This window comes from Bufo gargarizans, chromosome 1 (genome assembly GCF_014858855.1).
Source record: "Bufo gargarizans isolate SCDJY-AF-19 chromosome 1, ASM1485885v1, whole genome shotgun sequence".
NCBI classification, from domain to species: Eukaryota; Metazoa; Chordata; class Amphibia; order Anura; family Bufonidae; genus Bufo; species Bufo gargarizans.
The window spans coordinates 491,757,113-491,785,005 of NC_058080.1; the positions used below are offsets into that span (position 1 = coordinate 491,757,113).

The 27,893-nt window shown below is 44.3% G+C and overlaps 1 protein-coding gene and 1 long non-coding RNA gene across 2 annotated transcripts in view; both read left to right on the forward strand.

Annotated features, from left to right (window-relative positions):
* The window catches only part of LOC122923207, a 36,150-nt gene extending 34,915 nt beyond the window's left edge, over positions 1-1,235 (forward strand). The window contains exon 3 of the long non-coding RNA XR_006387248.1: positions 1,193-1,235. This is a non-coding gene — a long non-coding RNA (uncharacterized LOC122923207). The remainder of the gene's footprint in view (positions 1-1,192) is intronic.
* NMRK1 (nicotinamide riboside kinase 1) lies at positions 1,234-25,292 on the forward strand. Its single transcript, XM_044273946.1, has 10 exons — positions 1,234-1,295; positions 2,108-2,256; positions 7,792-7,845; positions 8,324-8,414; positions 9,997-10,045; positions 10,119-10,272; positions 12,416-12,487; positions 15,726-15,832; positions 22,480-22,548; positions 24,913-25,292. Exons 3-10 carry the CDS (start codon positions 7,817-7,819, stop codon positions 24,930-24,932), a joined length of 591 nt encoding a protein of 196 aa, XP_044129881.1. The 5' UTR covers positions 1,234-1,295; positions 2,108-2,256; positions 7,792-7,816; the 3' UTR covers positions 24,933-25,292.
* The last annotated feature ends 2,601 nt before the right edge of the window (positions 25,293-27,893 follow it).

Consider the following 27,893-nt stretch of genomic DNA (forward strand, 5'->3'; position numbering starts at 1 on the left):
CCTCACCCGCGACGCCTGTGTGAAAGAGGCCTAAGTGTTTATTTTTTAATATGGTGAAATACAGGAGAGGAGCGCTGTGGGGGCATCTCTTACTGGCACATGATTGGGGGGGCACTTCTTACTGGCACATGATTGGGGGGCACATCTTACTGGCACATTATTGGGGGGGCATCTATGGGGGCACTTTTTACTGGCACATTATTGGGTGACACTATGGGGGCATTTCTTACTGCCACATTATTGGGGGGGCACTCTGGGGGCATCTACTGAGGCCACAAAGAAGGAGTATTTTATATGGCGGGAGAGGAACAATATCGGGCGCTCTGTATAAGGGCATTTTATACTGGGACACATTATGGTGAGTACTATGGGGAAAGGGGGAGGGGAGTATCTACGGGGGGCACTAAGAAGGGGTATTTTATACTTGCAAATTATGGGGAACACTGAGGACATCTACTGGGGCACTATATATGGGGCATTTTATACTAGTACATTATGGGGGGCACTAGGAGGAAGAGGAGCACTATGGGGGCATTTACTGGGGGGACTATATAGGGGCATTTTATACTGGCACATTATGGGGTACTATGGGGACTTTAGCTCAATTGGGGGCATTAAAAGGGGGTATTTTTTGCACTGGCACACATTATAAGGGGGTATTTTTTGTACTGTTACATTTTAAGGAGAATTATTACTACTGGTGTGCATTATGGTGGGCTTTATTACTACTGGGGGTCTATGGGGAACATGATTACTAGTATGGGCATTATGGGAGCATTATTACTTCTGGGGCACAGTGGGGACATGTTGGGGGCACTGTAGGAGCGCTATTACTGCCATGTGTGCTCTAGCAGAGAATTATTACTATTGGTGGGATTTTCGGAAACACTATTACTGTGGGGGCACCTTGGCACAGTATCAGCTTACCACAATTATTTTTGGGGGACGTTATGTTTACACTATTAGTGTCAGGGACACTATTTGCTGGGCGCAGTTATTTTAGGGCACTGTGTGCCAATAATTAGGGGGCACTATTTGCATGGTACTACTATTATCAGGGGGTTTATCTGTTTATGCAGTATAGAATTGGGGAGCACAGCGTCACAGTATTGGGGATGGTAGGATGATTTGTCCACAAGAAGGGAGGATGATGGAAAAGTAGTAAACTAAGATTTTTTTTGTCAAACTGCAGAGACGAGAAATGTCTGAAAAATGGTGGTCTGGTCTGAAGGTCTGAAAGGAGAAGATGAGGAAAGAGAACATCTACATCAAAGAGACGTCACTGGATGTAAGAGGTATGGGGCGCTGTCACTGTATGTTCTGTAGTGATGGGAGGGTGGATATAGAATTTGGCCCACACTGTATAAGCCTGGCCCCAGACTTCAGGTCACAATGTGCGTATTCTGAATTCTGGGGGCTCACACCCATCTACTACATTATCTGTACTCAGAGAGTTATCACTGTGTTATCTGAGGTGTTACATAGGACTGCAGATGACATCTACTACATTATCTGTACTCAGAGAGTTATCACTGTGTTATCTGAGGTGTTGCATAGGACGGCAGGTGACAGCTACTACATTATCATTACTCAGAGAGTAATCGCTGTGTTATCTGTGGTGTTACATAGGACTGCAGGTGACATCTACTACATTATCTGTACTCAGACAGTTATCACTGTTATCTGTGGTGTTACATAGGACTGCAGGTGACATCTACTACATTATCTGTACTCAGAGAGCTATCACTGTGTTATCTGTGATGTTACATAGGACTGCAGGTGATATCTACTACATTAGCTGTACAAAGGGGAAGGGTGCAATACTTGGTTTTCCCCGGGTCCTGACAACCCACGCTGTGCCACTGCTGATAGGAAACCCTCCCTGCAGCATTTACTAAATTATCGGCAATGTTTAATTCCCTTTACTCCTTACATAGTTTGGGTATAAATAGTCTGCACGTTAATATTACTGGAAATCCTCCACTGTGCTATAATATTATATTTTGGAATTGTTATTTGATCATTTGCTTAATGTGACGTTATTATATTTTCCTCTACAGACTTCAGTGAATGAAATTAACACTGTGCTGCACATCTCACCCTATAGGTTCATTGTACCACTTCTGAAGGCAATCTTCCCCCGTCGGCTGTCATAGAAGCACATGATCTGTAAGTTCACAAGCCATGCCAGCACGTCCTGCCCACTTCCACTCAGCTGACAGAGGAGAGGGGCCGTGTTCCAAGACCAGGCACAAGGTAAACAGCAGAGTGTGCATTTACAATGTCATTCTCTATGGCATGCTATGCACGCCTTTCAGAGATCAAATCTAAAGCCTATATACAAATATATCTATGCAAAATAAAACGTACCCATCACTTATTTTACTAAAATATTGCAGCATATAGTCCTCACTGGGTTTGTGCTGGTCTAAAGACATTACAGAGTGCTCACTGGCCACGCTGCCAGCGTAAGGGTATATGCACAAAGCAGTGTCGTTTATGTGGAATTTCATGCGGTTTTCCTTTGTTTGTGTGTTAGTTGTAAATTGTGTTGTACATTGACCCCAGATCTAACCTAATGTATTGCAAAGAGTGCTATATGCACTGAAAACCTGTGCAAACAGTTGACATTCTTTGGATTTTAAAATCCACACCGCAGGTCAATTTTCACACCTTGTACATGAGATTTTAAAAATCTCACCTACATAACTGGTACTGTATAAGGCCCCATGCACACGACAGTATTTTTTCACGGTCCGCAAAAACGGGGTCCGTAGGTCCGTGATCCGTGACCGTTTTTTTGTCCGTGGGTCTTCCTTGATTTTTGGAGGATCCACGGACATGAAAAAAGTCGTTTTGGTGTCCGCCTGGTCGTGCGGAGCCAAACGGATCCGTCCTGAATTACAATGCAAGTCAATGGGGACGGATCAGTTTGACGTTGACACAATATGATGCCATTTCAAACTGATCCGTCCCCATTGACTTTCAATGTAAAGTCTGGAGTCCCTTTTATACCATCGGATCGGAGTTTTCTCCAATCCGATGGTATATTTTAACTTGAAGCGTCCCCATCACCATGGGAACGCCTCTATGTTAGAATATACTGTCGGATATGAGTTAGAGCGTGAAAACTCATTTCCGACAGTATATTCTAACACAGAGGCGTTCCCATGGTGATGGAGACGCTTCTAGTTAGAATATACTACAAACTGTGTACATGACTGCCCCCTGCTGCCTGGCAGCACCCGATCTCTTACAGGGGGCCGTGATCAGCACAATTAACTCCTCAGGTGCCGCACCTGAAGGGGTTAATTGTACTATCATATCCCCCTGTAAGAGATCAGGGCTGCCAGGCAGCAGGGGGCAGACCCCCCTCCCCCTCCCCAGTTTGAATATCATTGGTGGCCAGTGCGGCCCCCCCCCCCCGTCCCTCCCTCCCTCTATTGTAATAAAAGGTTGGTGGCCAGTGTGCGGCCCCCCGGCCCCCCCCTTCCTCCCTCTATTGTAATAAATCGTTGGTGGCACAGTGTGCGCCCCCCATCGGCCCCCTTCTTCCTCCCTCTATTGTAATAGATCGTTGGTGGCCCCCCCCTTCCTCTATAGCATTAACAACATTGGTGGCCAGTGTGCGGCCTCCCATCTCCCCCCCCCCCGATCATTGGTGGCAGCGGAGTTCCGATCGGAGTCCCAGTTTAATCGCTGGGGCTCCGATCGGTAACCATGGCAACCAGGAAGCTACTGCAGCCCTGGTTGCCATGGTTACTTAGCAATAGTACAATAGTAAAAGATTCATACTTACCTGGGAGCTGCGATGTCTGTGTCCGGCCGGGAGCTCCTCCTACTGGTAAGTGACAGTTCATTTAGCAATGCGCCGCACAGACCTGTCACTTACCAGTAGGAGGAGCTCCCGGCCGGACACGAACATTGCAGCAGCCAGCAGGTAACTATGAATCTTCTACTATTGTACTATTGCTAAGTAACCATGGCAACCAGGGCTGCAGTAGCGTCCTGGTTGCCATGGTTACCGATCGGAGCCCCAGCGATTAAACTGGGACTCCGATCGGAACTCCGCTGCCACCAATGATCGGGGGGGGGGGGAGATGGGAGGCTGCACACTGGCCACCAATGTTGTTAATGCTATAGAGGGAGGGGGGGGGGCGATGGGGGGCGCACACTGTGCCACCAACGATTTATTACAATAGAGGGGGGAAGGGGGGGCCGATGGGGGGGCGCACACTGTGCCACCAACGATTTATTACAATAGAGGGGGGAAGGGGGGGGCCGATGGGGGGCGCACACTGTGCCACCAACGATTTATTACAATAGAGGGGGGAAGGGGGGGGCGATGGGGGGCGCACACTGTGCCACCAACGATTTATTACAATAGAGGGAGGAAGGGGGGGCGATGGGGGGCCGCACTGGCCACCAATGATATTCAAACTGGGGAGGGGGGGGGGTCTGCCCCCTGCTGCCTGGCAGCCCTGATCTCTTACAGGGGGATATGATAGTACAATTAACCCCTTCAGGTGCCGCACCTGAAGGGGTTAATTGTAGGATCACGGTCCCCTGTAAGAGATCGGGTGCTGCCAGGCAGCCGATCTCCCTCCCCTGTAGCAGTTAACTACAGGGGAGGGAGGGGGGCCCACTGGCCACCAATGAGTTAACTACAGGGGAGGGAGGGGGGGCCGGCCGCACTGGCCACCAATGAGTTAACTAAAGAGGAGGGAGGGGGGTCCGGCCACACTGGCCACCAATGAGTTAACTACAGGGGAGGAAGGGGGGGCCGGTCGCACTGGCCACCAATGAGTTAACTACAGGGGAGGAAGGGGGGGCCGGCCGCACTGGCCACCAATGGCCACCAATGAGTTAACTACAGGGGAGGGAGGGGGGGCCGGCCGCACTGGCCACCAATGTGTTAAATACAGGGGGGGAGGGGAGGTATGCCCCCTGTTGCCTGGCAGCACCTGCCAGGCAGCAGGGGGCAGTCATGTACACAGTTCTTTTAGTATATTCTAACCTGAAGCGTCCCCATCACCATGGTAACGCCTCTGTGTTAGAATATACTGTCGGATCTGAGTTTTCACGAAGTGAAAACTTAGATCTGAAAGAGCTTTTATGCAGACGGATCTTTGGATCCGTCTGTATGAAAGTAACCTACGGCCACGGATCACGGACACGGATGCCAATCTTGTGTGCATCCGTGTTCTTTCACGGACCCATTGACTTGAATGGGTCCGTGAACCGTTGTCCGTCAAAAAAATAGGACAGGTCAATGGGTCCGCGAAAAAAAAACGGAAAACGGCACAACGGCCACGGATGCACACAACGGTCGTGTGCATGAGGGCTTACGCTGCAGATTTTCTGCAGGATAATCCGCTTGTAATACACCCCACATGCCGTACATGCACACAATGCATATTATGCGTGGATTTCCACGCGGTACAGTACTAGCAAAGTTAATGAGATTTTCCAAATGTCATGTGCATGGTTCGTTTTTTTTTACAAGCGGAAATTGTGGATTTTGAAATCTGCGGCATGTCTATTTTTTGTGCAGATTTTAAGTGTAGATTTCACCCTTTGCAATGCAAAAAGTAACACATGAGCATTTTAGTGCAGAAACTGAGTGAAGAGTGGGGGACACATCAATGCTGCAGCAGCCACTTGACCTGCATCAAAGTGGATGTTTGTCAGGACTGAAATAGTGGATCAGGTATGGAATCCTTTGGCAGGGACGAAATAATCCCCAAAATTAGCGTAGTACAAAAAAAGTCAATCCAATCGGGTAGTCGGTTCCAGTTCCGCGTCGTGGCTGGTAGCAGAAATCGTAATCGAGCAAACAGGCAAGGAGTCGGTAGCTAGGAAGTCAGATTAAAACAGGTTCCCAGGAGGGAGCTGGGTGTTCACCATAAGGTTGAATAACTCAGCAATGAGTCAAGGCTCTGACTGGCTTTAAGTACACAGTGAACCCAGGACCGCCCCCCTGGTTGCCGGGCAACCAGGAGGCTTCCTTAGTCAGAAGCCAATCATAAGGCTGAGGGCGGTGACGGAGGCTGAAGCCCTCCCCCAGCCTGAGTAGCACCTGTGGTCTCGAATGGAGCATGTGCACTACGCTCGTATCCCCGCGCACGCGGCTTGTGTACCGCGCACCCGGCGTCCAACTCGCGCAGGCGCACTGGCCACATTGACGTCAGGTATCCTGTCAGGAGGAAGAGGAGAAGCTATCTGCGCCAGCCGCCCGCACCTGCAAACCCGATGAGAAACGGCCCCCCTGGTTCCCTGACAATGTTGATGTGAGGAGACCCGAGATCTTCAGCGGTGGCACAAAAGAGCCAGAACCCAGCTAAAGTATGACTCCCTTTGTAGTTCCAGACATTCTGGGGGTCTCCCACATAGGGCCCCTGACATGAACTACTCGTTTTAAGTAGTTTGTGGCGGGGTAACTAGCAGTCTTTGCTTACATGCACACAGAATTGTCATGTATGTGGAATTTCGACACTGGTTTTTGCACCAAAATCCTCCTCTTTCACACGTCTGTGATGACAACCGGGACAAGATAGTCAGTTCATCAGTGAAGATGTCCATGAACAGTCCATGTTTTGTCCTTATGTCCGTTTTCTGCCTTCCATGTGTCTTTCATATTCCGTGGACACTGCTAGACTGAAAATTAGTTTTCAGAGCATCCCTACCAATGGTCCGTGAAAACCACTGTTAGAACACGGATGTCGTCTGTGTTGTGTCAGTGGTTTTCATGGACTTGTTTGGTTCTCAACACAGACCAGAGTAGCGCATGTCTCTATGGTTTTCCCCTGACCCACAGTCAGTGAAAAATTACGGATGTGTAAACACACATTGAAATCAATGGGTATGTGTGCTGTCTGTGGGAAACGTCCGTGATTCACTGATGTGTGAAAGAGGACTTACTTGTGGATTTTCTTGCTGATTTAACACAGGTCTTACCCTGTGCATTGAAAATCTGCCTAAATCAGTTGACGTACTGCTTATTTCAAAATCCATACTGCAAGTCAATTTTCTTGTGGAAAATGTCAGACTGTGTATGTGAGATTTTGAAAATCCTCACCATGTGCCTATGTGTACCCTTTTGTAGTTTTGGGTGGGAGACAGGGGCAGACTACAGCAGCAGTATTGAGCATTTTTTTCCACTGGGAGGCCATGGCCATAGAGGGTGACCGTTACGTGAATGACAATGTGTCAGATGTGACCATTGACAATCAGTACTTGAGAGGAGCACTGCTGGAGTAAGTGACCATGTTTGGCCTTCTAATATGGGCGAGGTTGACTTATGGGTAGAAATAGTTAAGGTCCTCACCTAAGTAAGTGTAATTGCTGAGTTAGGCCTTATTCACACAGCAGTGAAGAACACGGACAGCACATGTACCCATTGATTTAAATGTGTTTCTTCAACACAGGTTTTCATATTGTAACTGATTACTGTAGGCTTGGGCTACATGGCGATATGTGTCACAGAAAAGTCGCAGGTGAGTCACGTGTCGCACTTGACTTACATTTATCTCAATGGAGCAAAAGGCACATCGGACTTATGACCTGCAACACGACATCCATCATGTCTGGATTTTTGCTACTTTTGCGACAGTCATGTCATAGTGGTTGCATTGCGACACCATTGACAACCATTAGATGTGATGTCGCCGTGTAGCCCCAGCCTTAAACGGACCCTCGAATATTATTATTATGGGCTAAATATACAATTGCACTTTACAGTGATGGCATTTTCTTTATAAAGTGATATATTTCATTATTACTTTAACACAGAGCTAAAATTAAAGAAGAGCAGGCCATGAAAACGTTCATTGTTGGAATTGGCGGGTAAGCGTTCTTTACAAAAAGCAGAATAAGCACCCTTATATATTAGACTATATTCACCCTGACATCTTGAAGGCTGGCTCACCTTACTTCACTGAACCACTAGATCCTTCCTGAAAGCTCTATATTTTCCTGCCTATTGCAGGGAGACAAAATACATATGTAGGAAACAGACCAGATACATGTAAAAAGCCAATACCTATGTACATACACACCAATGTTTGAGATAGGGAAAAATATACCATAGTGCCTTCATAACAAAGTAGCTCTGATCTTTATGTTTCATTGACCTTCACCATTAAAGGGTATTCCCTCTTTTAAAGGATATGCCATCACCTTATAATCAGTCATTGGTTTTCCTGCACACTGGTGCTCCCAGCCAGCTGCTGTACAGGAGCCTTAACATACCCGCATCTGTTTGTCACTTGTTGCCTACTTCACTCTGGGAAGTTTTTAACATACTACATATTTCATTTTGTAGTGTGACAAATGGGGGGAAAACGACACTTGCCAACAATCTTCTGAAAATAATTCCCAACTGCAGTCTAATCAGCCAGGACAACTATTTCAAGGTATGGTTTACCAAAATGCTTGAGGATGTCTTTTATAACCTAATATTAAAGAGTATTCTAATAGAAATGGCTAGACTAAACGAACTGCAGCCGTCGGCAGCCCCTTCAGCTTTTCCTCTACACATTGCTACATGGCACCATTAAACCTTTACTTCTTTATTTTCAGGATTGGTGTGGGATCCTGATGATATGCCTATGACCTATTGTGTGAATCAAGTTTTTAGTTGAACATGTTTTTTATTAATGTCACTATATATATAAAAGAGCGAAATGTGCTACATTTTTTAGCAGGCATCTCATTATTATCACAGGCAGGATTACGATGACATATGACACCTTTGTATAGTTAACACAGGATCCACCATTGACAATAGGTGATGTTACGGTATCTACTTCTTCTCCCTACAAATTGACCTGCACAGGTCACAGAGTATGTCTAGAGAACTTTCCCATAGACATCAATGAATATCTACTGTCTACTGTGCTTGTGGTCCATGTGGCTTCTGTAAAGCATAGCGCTAAATGCTACAAGATGGCTGCCCCATAATCATTCACAGAGAATAAAATAATCACCTCCGGCACTAAGCCCTGTCCTGTTTATTGTCACTTTAGAAAAGTGTCAAGAAGCTCGAAACTCACAAACTATGGCAAGCAATATGGCATGCAGAATATTATTCCGACTTTCAAATGCCATTTATGTGGAGTAAAAGACTTAACAGGTCTCCCGATGTGAGTCATGTTAGGGCAAAACCCCTACTTCTATGACCTGCTGCGGTCCAAATCAGGTAAAGGTAGGAGTACTCGGAAGAGATAAATGACACAGGCTCAAGGTTGTATCAGAATGATCTCTTGACTTTATTGGGAGGATACAAATATTTATACCCATTTTCTAGAACTCAAGCCAACACCGATATTGTCACTTACGTAAGCATCACGTGATTAATAATAATAATAAAAACTTATCCTTGAGTTGTTTGAAGATTCTGATTACCCCATGAACGAGCATTTGCTCATTCATTGGGTTATCAGCGGCACTATTACACTGCAAGATTGTCGCTAACGAGTGTTCATCCGAATGCTTAGCTATGATCTGCACAATTATCTTTAGGTGTCATAGGACCTTAAGTTACTATACCAGTCATGTCTGCTACCAAAAGTACAGCGCTGTGCCTGGTAAACAATGAATGCGATGATCACTAGGGGTGCCAGGAGTCAGACCTCCCAGAGATAGGCTATCAATGTCGCAGTTTAGGAAAACTTTAAATCAAGATGGAGTCTGGTTGCAACTGCTACCTCTAGAACTACTATAACTATGATACTGCTCTCAGGAAGACAGTATAAACAGCAGTGTGCGTATCCCCTCCTTATATTAGGATCCTATACAAAGAAGTGTGGGGACCAACTGTTAATACAACATAACATATACTAGTAAAGTCTAACAACTGCTTACATCCAAAATCTCTACTAGTCTTCAAACCTTATCTTATCATTGGTGATTTTTCACTGTGATATTGGAATTACTATTGTTTTTAACATATCATTCCAATGATTACCTGGTATCTTTTTCTAACTTTAAATTTAGCCCGAGGCAGAAGTTGCAACAGATGAAAGAGGATTCAAACAGTTTGATGGTAAGCACTTGTGTTATTGCTATTGTAATACTATGCTATTGTATACAACACATTTAATTTTATTTTTTTGTAGTGCTTGAGGCCTTAGAAATGGAAGCGATGATGTCAGATGTACATTCATGGCTCACACAGCATAAAGGAACTGAACAACCAAAAACACCACAAGAAACCTGTGAAACCTCTGTACACTTTTTGATAATTGAAGGTTTTCTCCTGTACCACTACAAGTATGTAAGTTTTACTGGCTAGTAATTTCTATATAACTGCCCTGTGTTTAGGATGGTACCTGTCACCATGAATAGTAGTGCAATCTGCATGCAGTAGAAGGGCAGAAGGAGCTAAGCAGATTGAGATATAGTTTATGGGAAAAAATTCAGTAAAACTTGTCAATTATACATTTATATCTCAGCTTTTTCTGAACTCTGTTGAACATGGGGGAAGGTTTTGTCATTGACTGACAGCTATCTCTGCATGCACACAGATAATGCTATCAAACACTGATAACACCTGCCTTGTGTACAACTGTCAGTGACTGACACCTAGCTATGTATACACACTTAAGCCTAATTCACATATCAGTGTTTTCCTATCAGTGAGCCATAAGTCAGACATAAGGTATAAGGAAAAGATCTGCACCTGTTCTGTGTTTAGAGCCGCACCTGGTTTGGGCTCAAAATCACTGAAGGAAATTACTGACCGAAAACTGATGTGTGAATGAGGCTTTACACAGAGAATGCTATCAATCACTGATTACACCTCTCCTTGTACAGCTATCAGTGACTAACAGCTGTCTATATATACACACTTACACAGAGAGTGCTATCAATCACTGATAACACCTCCCCTATGTACACCTATCAGTGACTGACATCTATCTATGTATACACACTTACACAGAGAATGCTATCAATCACTGATAACATCTCCCCTGTGTACAACTATCAGTGACTAACAGCTATCTATGTATACTCACTTATACTGGGAATACTATCAATCACTGATAACACCTCCCCCATGTACAGCTATCTGTGACTGACAGCTATCTATGTATACACATTTACACAGAGAATGCTATCAATCACTGATAACACCTCCCCTGTGTACATCTATCAGTGACTAACAGCTATCTCTGTATACACACTTACACAGAGAATGCTATCAATCACTGATAATAGCCGGATAGGCCATCTTGACCTAACAAAAGAGAAGAGATTTAAATGTTACAAGTTTTACTGAATCTGTTCCCATAAAACTATATATCAATCTGCTCAGCTGCTCCTGCTCTAGAACCTGCTGTTGCAGATTACATTTTCTGGTGACATGTTCTCATTATTTGTATTGTATTTTTAAATAAAATGTATATTGAAAAAATGACACAATTTTTTTATTTTTTATTATGCACATATTTTTAACACCTGCCCAACCATCGCAATTACACCAATCACAGACATTAAACCTCTCAGATGCCATGATCACAGCATCTGAGAGGCTTTCCCCTGGGAGCGCTGCACTCCTGGGGCCAGAATGTCTTCCCCTGATGAGTTCAGCAGAGCCATTCATTAGTTGTGGTAGTCTAGAGCCTTCTAAAGCATGAGATCCTGCTCACTAAATCTCTTCCTCACATAGAAGCAGCATCAACAACAAGTATTGATGTGAATAAAACACTTTGGGGGAAAGACTGAAAACTCACTATTAGCTGCAGAAGCCTCTTTGTTTGTTTCTCTCTCTTCTTCCTCCTCCCTTCAGCTCTTCTTCCTCCTCCCCTCTACATAGACTTCTATGGGTAGACCTTTATGGACAGTATAGAATTTTTTCATTCAATGAATGGACAAATTTAGCAGTGAGTTTGAACAGTTTAGGGGAGGTCAAAAAGAGTCTAAGTGTAAAAAGAAGCATTTTTTACAGATATATTACAAAGTTTCTTACATTTGTCTGTTCTATTGATTTATGTAAAATTTGTTGAAAAGTTAGTTACTATGTAAGGAAACAAAGGAGATACTCCACTTAATTGGCTATTGACCACTTGGCGTATAGTTACAGCATGTGGTCCAGGTCTCTAAAGCCCGTGCTGTAGTTTTTTTATGGTATGGGCTTTAGTTGGTTGCACGAGTGAACAGACAGCCAGATGTCCGGTCCCCCGCTGTCATGGACTATCCGAATCTGAGAGAGGCAGAAGTCTTTTTTTATTCTCTCATACACAGCAAGAAACTGGTTACATCATTTCCAAGATGCCAATATTAGAAGGCTGCTGCTGGGTCTAACTGGGCAGATTTTGCCGGTAACAGGGGCCGCTATATACAGTTTTTTTGTGATAAGGATTTTAAATGATTAGCTATTTTGACAGAATTAATCTGTGGTTCATTGTTTTAGGCATTTGGACGATGTGTTTGACCAAAGGTATTTTCTAACTGTTCCATATGAGGAATGTAAGAAGAGGAGAAGGTATGTGGAGACATTAATCACCTTCATCACACTGACCTTCTCACAAATAATATTCTGGTAGAATTAGCTGATTTCAGATGAGACATGGAGCGAAGATCTCCATTAGAAAATGTTTTCTCTTCTCACCTGAGCACACACTAACCTTCAACTGCTTCATTCTGCTATTGTAGTAACAGCTTACCAAAGATACGTAGAAAAATGTTCCATAAAATCTTTATTCCATTCTCTCAAAGTGCATGTGTATTTCTCTGGAGGAGAGCAGTCATCTCATTTTATTGCATCTGGTGAAAATAAAAACCATCTGACGGTTCTTTGAAATCCGCCAATCATGGCTGTCTTTGGAGACACCTCTTGATCATTGAATTCGGGTGTTTCATGCACCCATTGCTACAGGTGTATAAAATCCAGCACCTGGCCATGCAGTCTGCGTTTAAATACATTTTTGAACAAATTTGTTTTTCTAAAAAGCTCACTGAATTCCAGTGTGGTGCCTCCATTGTAACAAGTCAGTTTATTAAATGTCTTCCCTCCCAGATATTCCACAATCAACTGTGAGTGTTTAGGAGCCACAGTAACTCAGACATGAGCTGGTAGACCACATGAAGCTACAAAGCGGGGTCGCCAGGTACTGAGCTGCATAAAAGTCACCAGCGCTCTCCTGACTCAGTAACTGCAGAGGTCCAAAGCTCCTCTGGCATTAACATCAGCACAGCTTACTGTCCCCATTGTTCTCAAACTTCTGATGGCAGTATGTAAGAATCTGTGAACAGGAATGCTGTGTTGTCCTCAGGATCAGTGACTGAAGAGAAGGATTTTTATGAGATTTGTTTTGCCAAATTATTTCTTAACCCCTTAGTGACCAGCCTGTTTTGGGCCTTACCGACCAAGTGTTTTTCTTCCTTTTTTCATCATCACCTTCCAAGAGCCATAACTTTTTTTCTTTTTCCGTCTATGTAGCTGTAGGAGGGCTTGTTTTTATGCGGGACAAGTTGTAATTTTTAATGGCGCCATTTTGGGGGTACACATAACTTTCTGGTTAACTTTTATTAATTTGTTAGAAATTTTTCTGTGTTAATTTTTTGGCATAAATAACATATGTTTATTCTCTGGGTCAGTACAATTACAGCTATACCAAACACATCTTTTTTTTACCATTTACTACTTTTCCAAAGACCCATAACTTTTTTATTTTTCTTTCTATAAAGTGAGGGCTTGATTTTTGCAGGACGACTTGTAGGTTTTATTGGTGGTATTGTAATGACCGGCGTCACGCACAGGGAGGGAAAAGGGAAAGCCCTGCCCAAGGGAGAGGGAAAGGTGGTGACCCCTGACTCACCTTGCGGCTGGCACCTGACTGCCCTGACGTCCCTAGACGGGTTCCTCACCCGTGCGGCGATCACGTGCCTAAACCCTGGCTTTCCCTAAAATGAGTGAACGGGCCGGTGGGATCGCTAGTCCGCACCACTGCACTAAGAGGAAAAACACCAGGGAGAGGACAGACAAACACATACACCCATGTGGGCGACCACAGCAGACCACAAAGGTCCAACAGGGATCCGGAGGGAAACGTTCTGGACCAACAACCAGAGAACGCAGGAACACAACTCCAGTGGGTCAGAATAGATGTCCAGGCAGGAAGCTCTATCTCTGGCAACCAGAGAAGTGGGAGAGGGGAATATAAGGAGGTTGGAAGTGCTGGACAAGGAACAGCTGAGGAGAAGGAGCTACGGATCCCTGAATGAGCCAAAAAGGTTTGCAAAGCAAACCCAGAAAGCTACAATAAGGAAACAGCCCTATCTTACTACATAGAGCGCGCAGCCAACCGCTGCAACTTCCTGATCCCGGGTATAACGGAGTCAGGCGTGGTTCTTGACACCCTCGTGACAATTATTTTGGGATAATTAACACTTTTTGATCTCTTGTTATCAAGTTTTTTCCGTGCGACTAAGGCTACTTTCACACTTGCGTTTGTCGGTCCGCTCGTGAGCTCCGTTTGAAGGAGCTCACGAGCGGACCCGAACGCCTCCGTCCAGCCCTGATGCAGTCTGAATGGAGCGGATTCGCTCAGACTGCATCAGTCTGGCGGCGTTCAGCCTCCGCTCCGCTCGTCTCAGCACGACCAGGCGGACAGCTGAACACTGCTTGCAGCGTTCAGCTGTCCGCCTGGCCGTGCGGAGGCGAGCGGATCCGTTCAGACTTACAATGTAAGTCAATGGGAACGGATCCGCTTGAAGATGACACCATATGGCTCAATCTTCAAGCGGATCCGTCCCCCATTGACTTTACATTGAAAGTCTGAACGGATCCGCTCAGGCTACTTTTAGACTTAGAATTTTTTCTAAGTTATTAATGCAGACGGATCCGTACTGAACGGAGCCTCCGTCTGCATTAATATGATCGGATCTGTTCAGAACGGATCCGATCAAGCGCAAGTGTGAAAGTAGCCTAAGTATAAATTGGCAATTCTGGATTTTTTTTTTTATAGCATTCATCATAGGGGATAATTTAAATGATATTTGTGTAGTGTGGGTCGCTACAGAAGCGGTGATACCATACATTGTGGGGGATTTTATTTTTGCAATTTTTGTTAATTGAAAATCGTATTTTCAATTTAAAAAAGTGTTTTAAATTGTAATTCTTTTCATTTAATACTTTTTTTTTTTAACCACTCACAAATAATATTCTGGTAGAATAAGCTGATTTCAGATGAGATCTTTTGATTGTGCATCTCTATAGTGCATTATATTTTAATGTCAGTGTTATATTGCCAAGCCCCCACTCTCTGCTGCACATGGGACCGGTATAGCGCTTAGACTGGGCCGCCGTGAAAACATTTCACGGCGGCCCAGCCTAAAGCACCTTAGTCAGTGCCATTAAAAGGCGTGTTAGTGGTTAAAGGTGATTAAACATGGTTAAAGGAAATGCCCAGAAAAAACATGCCTACCATAAACGGCACCATACCTGTCCAACAGGTTGTGAGTGGTATGGTAGCTCAATAATTTTAACAGATCTGAGCTGCACTACCAGATGCAACCCATGGACTGGTGGTGCTGTTTCCAGAAGAAAATTTTATGTTTTTGTTTTTCTTTTAAGCAATACTTTAAGCGGTATTTGTATTGTAGGACATTGGCGATTGATGTATGGTTCGGTCTTGACTAGCTCAGCATTAGTAAAATAAGAAAAATTTACAATATAAGCTAAACCCTACTGAAAAGTAATAAATCTGTCCTTTATCCAGCACACGGGTTTACGACCCACCAGATCCTCCAGGATATTTTGATGGACATGTATGGCCCATGTATTTAAAGCACAGAGAAGAAATGGACACGCTCCAAAGAGAAATAGGTACTAGTTTTATGAATTATAACACACTGCATGTATATTCATTTGGAATCGAATATATAAAGCTGAGTGTATGTGTGTGTGTATGTCTGCTAAAGGAATCCGCACCGTCGTATTTACAATCACGAAATTTGGCGCACAGATACATCAGGTGTCCGGGAAGGTTTTAGACCAGGTCTCGGGAATGTACCGTTCCTGAGATATTCCCAAAAAATGCATTAGCCAATAGAAGCCTGGTCACATAACCCTTATCAGCCAATAGAAGCTCACAGGTCCTCCAGTCTCCACATACACTGTTTTACTCCAGGTTTCCATTACAACCCAGCCATTTTTCTTCACTGCTGTAGGCCAGCTTTAGGCTACTTTCACACTAGCGTTTAAGTTTTCCGGTATTGAGTTCCGTCATAGGAGCTCAATACCGGAAAAAAACGCTTCAGTTTTGTCCCCATTCATTGTCAATGGGGACAAAACTCAACTGAACAGAATGGAATGCTCCAAAATGCATTCCGTTCCATTTAATTGTGTTCCCAGACCGGAGAGCAAACCGAAACATGTTGTAGTTTGCTTTCCGTCCTGGTATGTGGAGCAAAACGGATCCGGCATGACCCCCAATGCAAGTCAATGGGGACAGATCAGTTTTCTCTGCCACAATAGAAAATGGATCCGTCCTTCATTGACTTTCAATGGAGTTCATGACGGATCCGTCTTGGCAGTGTTAAAGATAATACAAACAGATCCGTTCATAACGGATGCAAATGTTTGTATTATCAGTAACGGAAGCGTTTTTGCTGAACCCTGCCGCATCCAGCAAAAATGCTAGTGTGACAGTAGCCTTAAAGGGGCAGGGTGCTGTGGATGACACTGTTAAGGGAGCGGTGTGCTGTGGAGGTCACAGTTCAGAAGGCAAGTAGGGTGGCCATTCAGACCACCCTCAAAAGATGAACTCAAAACCCCCACCCTCTCCCACTCTGCAGCCGATGGGGATTGAAAAAATGAAGGTAAAAATCAACTTCTGCTGCAGGGGTGGGAGGGAGGTCGACTTTCTCCCTGCAGCTCACGTTCAGACAGCACAGTGCTGCTATCTCAGAGTGGGCTGTTCAAAAGGACATCCCTGTGTCCGTCCAGGCCCTGCGTCCGGACTGTCCGGCCTAAAACCAGACCTCTGGCACCCTAGGGCAGGCTGCTGTGGAGGTCACAGTTAAGGGAACGGTCCGACATGGAGGTCAGTGTTAAGGGGCAGATTGCTGTAGAGGCCACTGTTAAGGGGACGGGGTGTTGTGGAAATCCCTTTTAAGGAGATGGGGTACTGTGGAGGTCACTATAAAAAGGGGGGCGGCCACTGTGGAGGTCACTGTTAAAGGGGCGGGGTACTGTAGATGTCACTGTTATAGGGGATACTGTCGATATCTTAACAACACACACATACATTAAATGAAATAGATAAAATATACCCTGCAAAGCCGGATCCTTCTGCTAGTATAGTCTAAATGTAATTGCAATATAAGTTTAATACACTTTGGAGAGTATTAGGGCCCAGATATATCAAAACTAGGTTAATTGTCCATCAAATTCCACCTTTCGTTTTTCAGAATCTGGTTGCTATGGACAACAGTCAGTTTTCCTTTACACCAGTTTTGGTAAATCTCCACCTATGTGCTATTGTACTACAGAGGCAGAGAATAGTTTCAATTGATTTATCTCCCTAAGCTGTTTTTATACACATGGTATATTCACTGGCACAGGGCACAATTACCAGAATTTGTCAACTGGAGTGTACCAGACACAACAGGGCAAGATTTATGAAACTGTCTACTCTTTGTTTCCCTTATTAACCAATCACAGCACAGCTTTTATTTTGTATTCTGCTTTTGAAAAATGAAAGTTTTCCTGTGATTGGTTGCTGTGGGTAACAAAATCAGTTTTACTTTTAAACAGTTTTCATACGTTTCTTTACACTGCCTGCAGTATGTAGATAAAGAATGCTTGATGTAGTTTACTGCACACTAAAGGTGCCCATACACCGGCAACTGCTACTCTTCCAAACTCCTCCTACACATATACTCAGCTGAGATTACGAGTATTCTTGACGGGCATCAGCTTATTATCCCTGTGACGATCGTGCATTGAAATTCAACCTGCCCAGTCCTTGTTTCCCCTACATCATATGTACTGTAAGAAGGTACAAGGAATCATCGTGGATGATAGGTATGTGTCACCGAGGTTCCTGGCCTCGGTGGAGTAAGAGCCAGTTTTCATATGTCAGCAGCAGTTGCTGTTTGACACCTTGCTATTTAGTATGGCTGTAAATAGATGATCCGGGACGGCTCTTACTGGGAGTAGTCAAATTGCTGGGTGGGTGACGACTCCCCACATTCCAGGCCAGGTTTTGTCAGACCTATAAAAAACAGCCAGCAGTGTCAGGTGTGGGGATTTATCTCTTCTGACATAGGAGCTCTGGCAATCTCTGTACCGGGATCTGAGCCTTGTGCCAGGCTGGAGGCCTGAATCAGGAGGACTGCTCTGTTCTGAGCTATGCCGGTCGGGTGTGGATTAACACCCAGAACAAAAGGTGACTGTAATACTGCAAATGAACTGTCGTACTGTGTACTTGCAACAAGTGTGAATAAACACTGAAGTTTTTAGGTTATAAACTGGTCTTTGCCTCTATACTGCGTCCTCTTGTCCTGACTACCAGAGCGAGTCCCCACAGTACACAGAAGATAGTGACCCAGACCCGCTGAATTTGGCCAGTTGCCCTTTTATGTGTATAGGCACCTTTAGTTTTATAACTCTTAAAGCCAAAATATTTCTGCCACACAATTGAGTTCTCTACTGCTCCCTTAGCCATGTTCTGTCACATACAGTTACTAGTTAATATTTTTGATTCTTTATCTCAAAACCTGAAAATTCAAGTGTCTGAAGTTAACCTGACTATCTAATTACTGTTAAATCTTTTGCAAAAATAAGTATAAGGCCCCATGCATATGACCGTATTTTTGGTCTGCATCCCATCCACATTTTTTGTGAATTGGATGTGGACCCTGTCTGCATCTGTATGTCCATTCTGCCGTTCTGCAAAAAAGATTGTGTCCTATTCTTGTCTGTTTTGTGGACAAGAATAGGCATTTTTAACATACAGTAAAACGGGATGTGCGGAATGGGAAAATGTGGGATGCACAAGACTGGATCCATGTTTTGCAGATCCGCAATTTGCTAAATCGATACAGAAACTCAAATCTATGCCAGCTACTGCCAGTGGCCTGCTGTCACGGCTGAGGATGGGGGAAACTCTCAGCCGTGCAATGCCAGATGATGTTATGGCTGCTCGGCCAGGACAACAGGATAGGGAGCAGGTCACCTCCTACAGCGTCCCTAACCTGACCCTAACTCCTACCTGCATGGGCCGACCTTAAAGGTAGGAGGACCCATGCGCAGGAACCTAGGCGCCCTGACTTACCCTCCGTCCGGTCCCTAGCTAGGAGTCAGGGTAAGACAACCTACTCCTAGGCACGGAGGAGCAGGAGTCTCAATGGTCAAGCTGCTGGAAAAGGGGAAACATAAACAGCTTCCTATCCTGTTGTCCTGGCCGAGCAGCCATAACATCATCTGGCATCGCACGGCTAAGGGTTTCCCCCATCCTCAGCCTTGACAGTATGACCACAGGGGTGGCTCTCACTGGCAGGTAGAAAATACAGGAGGCTGCTCCAGCAAAGCATGGCTGAAGCAACCACCAGACCTGGGAAAACAGTGAGGCTTTATAGGCCAAGAAGCCAAACCCCACAGTCGGACACACCCAGTGACACACACACACTGGGAAGGGAGTAACCCTGGGTTCACACCTGAGCGTTTCTGAGGTTTTACGCGCGTATTTGTCGCACGTTTTTTGCAATAGTAAACGCGCGTTTGTGTGATTGACTGCAGTGTTGTCCAATGAGTCTATGGCCAAAGCGCGCGACAAACGCCCCAAAAAAAGCTCAAGAACTTGTTTATGCGTCGGGCGTTTTACAGCGCGTTTTACAGCGCGTTCAAACGCGCTGTAAAACGCTCAAGTGTGAACCAGGGCCATAGGGAAGCATTGGTTTTCACGTGTTGAGCGTTTTACAGCGCGTTTGAACGCGCTGTAAAACGCTCAGGTGTGAACTTAGGGTTAACCCTTCCAGCACCAGAGAAGGGAAACACATTAAAGGGAAAGTGTCCAACTTACTAACACACACTGTGGCTGTTGCCGCAGGCAACGACATGGGTGGCACTCATGTCCTGGGAGTCAGCCCGAAGGCCGGGACACTGCCACCACATGTACAACAACGACCAAACGTTGCCACGGACAACCACAGTGAAGGGAAGGGTCAGTGCACACCACACATAAAACCAAGTGTACACACACACACACACCTAACAGAAAGGTTGCTAGGTGCAACCGCATGCCATGCAGCAAGCTGCCCAGCACCGCTCAGGCTGCTCTGCAGAAACCCACTCATACGACAGGTTGGCGGCGGCCACACACCAGCGGCCCTCACCTGTGATTGAACACTAAACCAAACCGCAGGCAACCGCATGCGGTTGAGGAGTCACGGTCATGGCCATGGCCGTGACACCTGCATAGACTTGAGCTATAGTTTACAGCAGTTTCTCAGCCATGTCCCTTTTCTACACCACATTAGAAACTTTCTTAAAAACCTATTCTAAATGTGATCAAATTAATTTTAGGTCTTAGCAGTGCGGAGCGAGCGGTGGCGTAGCTGCTGCTCCTGCATGCGCTCGCTCCAGTAAAGCCTTTGGTGCTGTGCAGAGCTTTTAGCGAGCGGAGCTATTACAAGCAGGAGTATCGATGTGTGCTACTACCTGTATATCGCCCACTACCTGTGCATCTGTACACCAGTAGACATCAGCAGTGTACAGATTTCAAAGCAATATAGGCACCTGAAATTCATTTTTCGCAAGACAAAAAGGTCTAATTTTGGAACATGCGCCCAAAAGGATAAACAGCGTTGTTTAGGTAATTAAATTGCTGTATTTTTTGCTCTATAAGACACACATTTTTTCACTTCAAAAGTGCATCTTATAAAACAAATACTAATGAGCACTTCTATTATGGAAGCACTTAGTAGTACAGTAGGACCGGGGAGCAGTGAGTGGTATTACTCGCCGATCCCTGGTCTTCTCTGTCTGACATGCTGTGCTATGTCCTGATAGCATAGAGAATAACCACACACTACGACCTGACGCTGTGTGGAAGAGCATGTTGGATCTCCCAATTGGCAGGAGCGAGAAGTACCGTAAGTTGCTTTATTTACATTTTGCCTGATCTCAGGTCTGAATAAGATTGGAGGTCTGATGAAGATTGGGGGTTTGATCAGAGATCTAAAGAAGACTGGGGGTCTGATCTTAGGTCTGATGAAGATTAGGTGTCTAATCTGAGGTCTGATGAACATTAGGGGTCTGATGAAGGTCTGATAAATATTGGGGGTCTGATCTGAGGTCTGATGAAGACTGGGGGTCTGATCTGAGGCCTGATGAACATTAGGGGTCTGATGAAGGTCTGATAAATACGGGGGGTCTGATGAAGACTGGGGGTCTGATCTGAGGCCTGATGAAAATGTTTCTTATTTTTGCATGTTAGACAGTTGAAAATACAGCTGCAAAGGGCTGCCTTCACATGTAGCTGATTTATTTGCAGACATTTCTGTGAAAATAAGTTTTATTCATGTGAATGAGGTTGTTTTGGCAGCAAACATGGATTTCTGCAAGCTCCATTCAGGTAAATGTAGCTGATTTTGCAGAAAAGAGCCTTATATATGTGCCATGCACCCCCTGATGAAGCAGCGTGCAAAATATGCGTTCGGGTGCTGGAGAGTGTGTGGACGGACCATTGGATCATGCCATTTGGTGGGTTCTATGTTTAGTACATAAGTACAGTGTTTTAGGGTAGGTTCACATCTGCAACAAAACCTCCAGCAGGAGTCTTCTTAGCAGAATTAGGCCCCCTGCACACAAACGTGTGCACCCCGTGGTCGTGCATGCACGAACATAGTCCATGGGGCAGCCACAGAGGATCGCGGACCCATTCACTTTAATGGGTCCGCGATCCGCCCGTTCCTCAAAAAGATAGGACATGTTCTATCTTTTTGCGGAATGGATGTACGGGCCGAAACCCCACGGAAGCACTTTGTAGTGCTTCCGTAGGGTTCCGTTCCGTGCTTCTGTTCCGCACCATTCCGCATCTCCAGATTTGCAGACCCATTCAATTTATTGGGTCCGCATCCGTGATGCGGAATGCCCACGGAACCGCACCCGTGTATTGCGGATCCGCAAATGCGGTCTGCAATGCGGCAACGGGAAGCACACGTTCGTGTGCAGGGGGCCTAAAGCAAATGAAAGACCAAAACACCAATGCTGGAATCTGTACTTGAAATTTGACAGACTCCATTGTAGTCGATAGGATCTATCGGGCTCCGGTGGTGTCCACTAATTTCTGTTTTATGTTCCCATACCAGAGCAAAACCAGAATTACCCCACTGATGTGAAACTAGCCTAACATATATACAATAGGTCATTTTCTGAGGACACATTCCCTTTGATTGCCGAATTAGAAAGCACCCAGCTTCTATGATAAATAACTTTTAACATTCTTTTTATTCCAACGTTCTTAGTTTTCTTAGATGGCACTAAGACAGAAGAGGAAATTCTCTGTTATGTGTATTCTGACATTAGAAGAGTTGGTAAGTTGCGTATTTGAATATATTACCTATAACACTGTCACTATTACAACCTATGACTGTCTTATTGATTTTTTTGAGAAATAGTCACATGAAGATATATTACTGAGCGTTTTAGACTTCTTCTGAGTATATAGCCAAGGACAATATAAGATGGAGCTTATTATAGACCGGTGGCATTCGCCTCATCATAAATGTGGTGCAGCATCCAGCAATCTGTGTGCCTATACTGATATCTATACCACCCCCTGGCTGGCGCAGATTTCAGTGTTCTTTTATGCGTAAAAAGATGATAAATGTGGTGGGGCCACTGACCCACCGCCTTCCTGCCATCACCACAGCCCTTTTCGGGAAGGTGGCAGAGAAACAAGACGTGCGCAAGTGGTGTTGAAAAAGTCACAAATGTGCAGTTTTCGACTTTTTGGCGCAGAAAACTAGCATATATTTATGATAAATCTGCCCCTATGTGTTTATTTCATTTGAATGTATGGTAATCACTTGGTCAAGTTATGTCACCTCAGTGGCAGGTCAACCTGATTTTCAGCTATAAGGTTTGGCGAAGGGTTGCCCATTTGATGAGGCCCATGACTACACCTTTGTATCTTGTCCTTTATAAAAATAAAAAACGTTCTGGTGCAACAGTATGTATGCCCTAATATAGTACGTTTTACAGTCTTTAGATGTAGACCCTGACAGTACTTTACATTCATGGTTCTTTGCCCCTCTTTTTGCAAAAGAAAAGTGACCACTCGTGTGCTATTACTCTACACCATAGTGCAGTGATGGCGAACCTATGGCACGGGTGCCAGAGGCGGCACTCAGAGCCCTCTCTGTGGGCACCCGAACCCTCATAAAAGTCTATGGTGTACCAATATGCCTTTTACTTTTCCTGCCATTCTTTAGCGCAGGCGCATTATGAACAGCGGAGGCAGCGCACTGAATGTAGGCAGGATATTATAGCTAAATGATACAGTACATTGAAGATATACTATATTGGACTGTGGTATTCAGGGTAAATTGCCTTGACGGCACTTTGCGATAAATACGTTGGTTTTGGGTTGCAGTTGGGGCACTCGGGCTCTAAAAGGTTCGCCATCACTGCCATAGTGTATGGAAGGTACAGAAATACCCCGAGCAAATAGAGTGTGCGAGACCTCCAATGTTGGACCAGTGTTTGCTCAGCCGTCTTTAAAAGGACCCTACTTATTATTTATGGCAGATCTGGATTTTTCCATAAAGGTGCATAGTAGAAAAACTTCTTTTAAAGTGCTAATGACAGGCACACATCAACAAATGGGTTGGAGATTTGGGGAATGGAGATGATATTACTAAACAGCGTTGTACAATCCATGCACGCTCTGCTCTCCTTTATACATCAGCGGCTCCATGTATTTTACAGCAGTGCAGTGTATGTATAGGGCCATAGGTGGTCAACGCAAGTTCCTCACAGTTACTCATCTTACTCGCCATTCTCGTATTACAATGCTTTCCTAGTTGAAAGGGGGGTGTCCATTTTTACGTGAATAAAGCTTCTGCAACCTTATGCTTCAGTTCTGTGCCATTTCAAGATCTCTGCTTGTGGTGAGTTAGGCTGAGTTTACACGGGCGTGACGGATTTGTTCAGGATGCGTCCCGGGTGAATTGCGGCAAACCCGCGCGAGTAGGTACGCAATTGCAGTCAGTTTTGACTGCGATTGCGTTCAGTTGTTCAGTTTTTATCGCGCGGGTGCAATGCGTTTCGCACGTGCGTGATAAAAAGCTGAATGTGGTACCCAGACCCGAACTTCTTCACTGAAGTTCAGGTTTGGGTTAGGTTTTGTGTAGATGTAATTATTTTCCCTTATAACATGGTTATAAGGGAAAATAATAGCATTCTTTAATACAGAATGCTTAGTACAAGGTCAATTGAGGGTTAAAAAAAAATAAAGGACCTGTGGTGATATAACCATGTTATAAGGGAAAATAAATACAGTGAATAGACTGTCATCTTAGCAACCATGCGTGAAAATCGCACCGCATCCGCACTTGCTTGCGATTTTCACTCAGCCCCATTCACTTCTATGGGGCCTGCGTAATAAACGCACTATATAGCGCATGCTGCGATTTTCACGCAACACATAAGTGATGCGTGAAAATCACCGCTCATCTGCACAGCCCCATAGAAGTGAATGGGTTAGGATTGCACCCGCGCGGAAATCTCGCCCATGTGAACTCAGCCTTAATTGAGAACAGAGGAGGATTGCATAGACTGGTTGCAGTTTGTAGGAAAAGCTCCGCTCTGATCAGGCTTTCATCCCCTGGCTGTAAATAGTGTGATTATCAGGAATTGTAATTGACCATGTGTTTTTTTTTTTCTCCTTCTTTAAGCTCTTAACTGTCCTTCCTAAGAAGCTTCTGCAGAATTCAAGACCAACAGACACAAAAAAGTGTGTAAAGAAGAGGCAATGGTTTATGTTCGTTAAAGCTACACCGTGACTTTTGTTGCCTGGTTTTTGGTCGCACATGGACATGTCCTTTTTTTACCTAGTCTCAAAATATATAGTCAGACACATCTCCCAATGAAATGAATCAAATGCAACTGAATGCCTGAGGTCACATGACAAGCTTGAGGGTCACATGACTGACGCCATCTTTAGTTCTATTCAGATCTCCTATGAGTGGATTACACAGGAGTACAATCGGCCGTACTATTTTTTTTTTCTTTAGAGATGGGCTATTGTGTGGATATAATAAAGGAGGTTAATGTGTTTTTTTTTTTTTTTTTTTAACAATTGCACTCCTCACATAGTGGACAACATGGGGTTAATGTGAGGTACATGATGGGGTTACTTAATGTTAATGTGAAGCACATGGTTTTATCAATTTGGACCTCTACGTGCCTCACATTAATAGCAAGTTACCCCATCATGTACTTTTTCCATTATGTGAGGAGGTAGTTAATGGGGTTACTATTAACTTGAATCATATGGTTTTATCAATTTAGTTTTCCGTGTGCTGCACATTAATAGTATATAACTCCATCAAGTACCTCACATTAACCCCATGTTGCCCATTATGTGAGGAGGTACATGATGGGATTACTTACTATTAGTGAGAAATAGCAAGGAAGATAAATACGGTATATTTAGGGTACAGATATGAATCTATTGTCCACTATGTGAGGGCAGCAGCCCAGCAGCTCTCAGCCCAGCCAGTCTTCGCAGTCAGTAGTGCACTGTACTGTACTAGGAAGACAGATATGCCTTAGCATCGCTCATTTAAGAGAGCACTGTTGTCGAGTATAAGTTCCCTATACATTAGCAAAAAAAAAAAAGACAGTTACACATTAACCCCTTAGTGACCACCTATACGTGTTTTTACGGCGGTCACTAAGGGGCCTTAGGCTGGGCTATCGCTTTTTTACGGCGGCCCAGTCCAAGCGCTGCACGGGTCCCCCATGGACCCGGCTCTCACATGAGAGCCGCGGCCCTGCTCTAATAGCCACAACCGGCAGAAGTGCCAATCCAGGCTGTTTTACACTTTACATGCCACATGTAAAGTGCTGACAGAGGGAGCGGACTCCCTCTGTCTCCCAATAGCACCCCACAAATGCGATCGCGGGGTCCTGATGTGTGTGAAGGCTGCCTGGGATCTGATGGCGCAAACTGCTGGACAGTGTTAGAATAGCATTGCCATGAAAATGCAATGCACTATAGGGATAGTGCATTACATTTTAAAAGCAGTCTGTCAAGTCCCCTTGTGGGACTATTAAGTGGTAAAAAAAAAAGTTTAAAAAAACTCAATAATTTAATAAAAAATTCCCATAAAAAATACGCTTTTCAATAAAAAAAATTGTAAAAAAAATCTTCCCCATATGTTTGGTATTGCCGCGTCCGTAACGACGGACGACATAAATATTATGTAAATTATCCCCTGTGGTGAATGCCGTAAAAAAAAAAAAAAAAAAAAAAAAAAGACAGAATTGCTCATTTATTCTTAGTTGCCATCGAAAAAACTTAACAAATAAATAAAAAAGTTATTGGCCTTGGGAAGCAGCAATGCAAAAACTTTTTGTTTTCAAAAAAGGGGTTTTATTGCAAAAAAGTAGTAAAATGTAAAAGAAACTATATGTATTTGGTATCACTGTAATCGTACAGACCCATAGAATAAAGATATTATGTTATTTATTCCGAAAAATGAACGCCGTAAAATTTTAAACGTAAAAAAACGCAGTTGCAGTATTGCTGTTTTTCCCCATCTCCCTCCCAGAAAGAGTTAATAAAAGTTAATCAGAAAGTTTTGTGTACCCCAAAATGGCACCATTAAAAACTACAACTTGTCCCGCAAAAAAAAGCCTGAAAAAATAAAAAAGTTATAGCTCTTGGAACGCGACGATGAAAAAAGGAAGAAAAACGCTTGGTCAGTAAGGCCCAAAAAAGGCTGGTCTTTAAGGGGTTAATAGTATACAACCCCATCGTGTACCTTACAATAACCCCTTGTTGCCCATTATTGGGGGAGGTACATGATTGGGTTACTATTAATGTGAGACCCATGGTGTTATTAATTTTGAACCTCCATGTGCCTCATATAAGTCACACCATCATTAGCCCCATGTTGCCCATTATATGAGATAAATTATGGGGTCCTGTTGCTATTAAAGGGGTTGTCCCATGAAAAATCAGGAGGACATTCTCTCATAGACATCATATGTGGATTTCTCTATATTTAGTCTGTGTAATTACACTTCAGTGCCTGTAGGTGTCAGCCGACACCAGGCACACGCCGCACTTAGTAACAATGTTGCGTCCTAGGCTATGTCTTTATTATATTGTCCCTCACTGACAGTCTCACAGTTGCTATATTACTTGTATACTTCTGATCTGGCCCTCACACAGGTTCGGCGTCTGCAGATCGCCTCTCCCTAGTCCATCCTCAGCCCTACCATTATTATTAAAATGTTACAGACACAGCTCCCCCAACATGTTTCACCGCAAATGCGGTGTCTTCAGGGGGATGGAGCTACAGGAAATGTCCCTAGCTGACCACATACAACATGGATTTTTAGGCTGTCCTTGACTAACACAGCAGAGCCAGTGTTTCCAAGCTTTTTCTAAGTGCCAGGGCAAGGTACAGAAGGGACTCAATATAAGTGCTGGGTGATGGAAGGATTTTTTTGTGTCTTTTTTTCCCAATAGAGACGTTGTCAGAATGTAAAGCACTACAGTACAGCATGCTACAGAAGCCCCCCCCCCCCCCATCTAATGAACAAAAATAGCAGGAGTACAAAAACATTTGCATGCCCTGCTTTTCATATTTCCCAGAGACCTTCAGCTAACATCTGGAGCTGGGGTTTTCAATTCAAAAAAAGA

What these genes read in the sequence shown, in the direction of transcription:
- NMRK1 (XM_044273946.1), top strand. Translation starts at nt 7,817, where the DNA reads ATGAAAACGTTCATTGTTGGAATTGGCGG. An exon ending in GCCAGGACAACTATTTCAAG is followed by an intron (nt 8,415 to 9,996) that starts GTATGGTTTACC and finishes CTTTAAATTTAG; the next exon opens with CCCGAGGCAGAAGTTGCAAC. An exon ending in CACGCTCCAAAGAGAAATAG is followed by an intron (nt 15,833 to 22,479) that starts GTACTAGTTTTA and finishes CAACGTTCTTAG; the next exon opens with TTTTCTTAGATGGCACTAAG.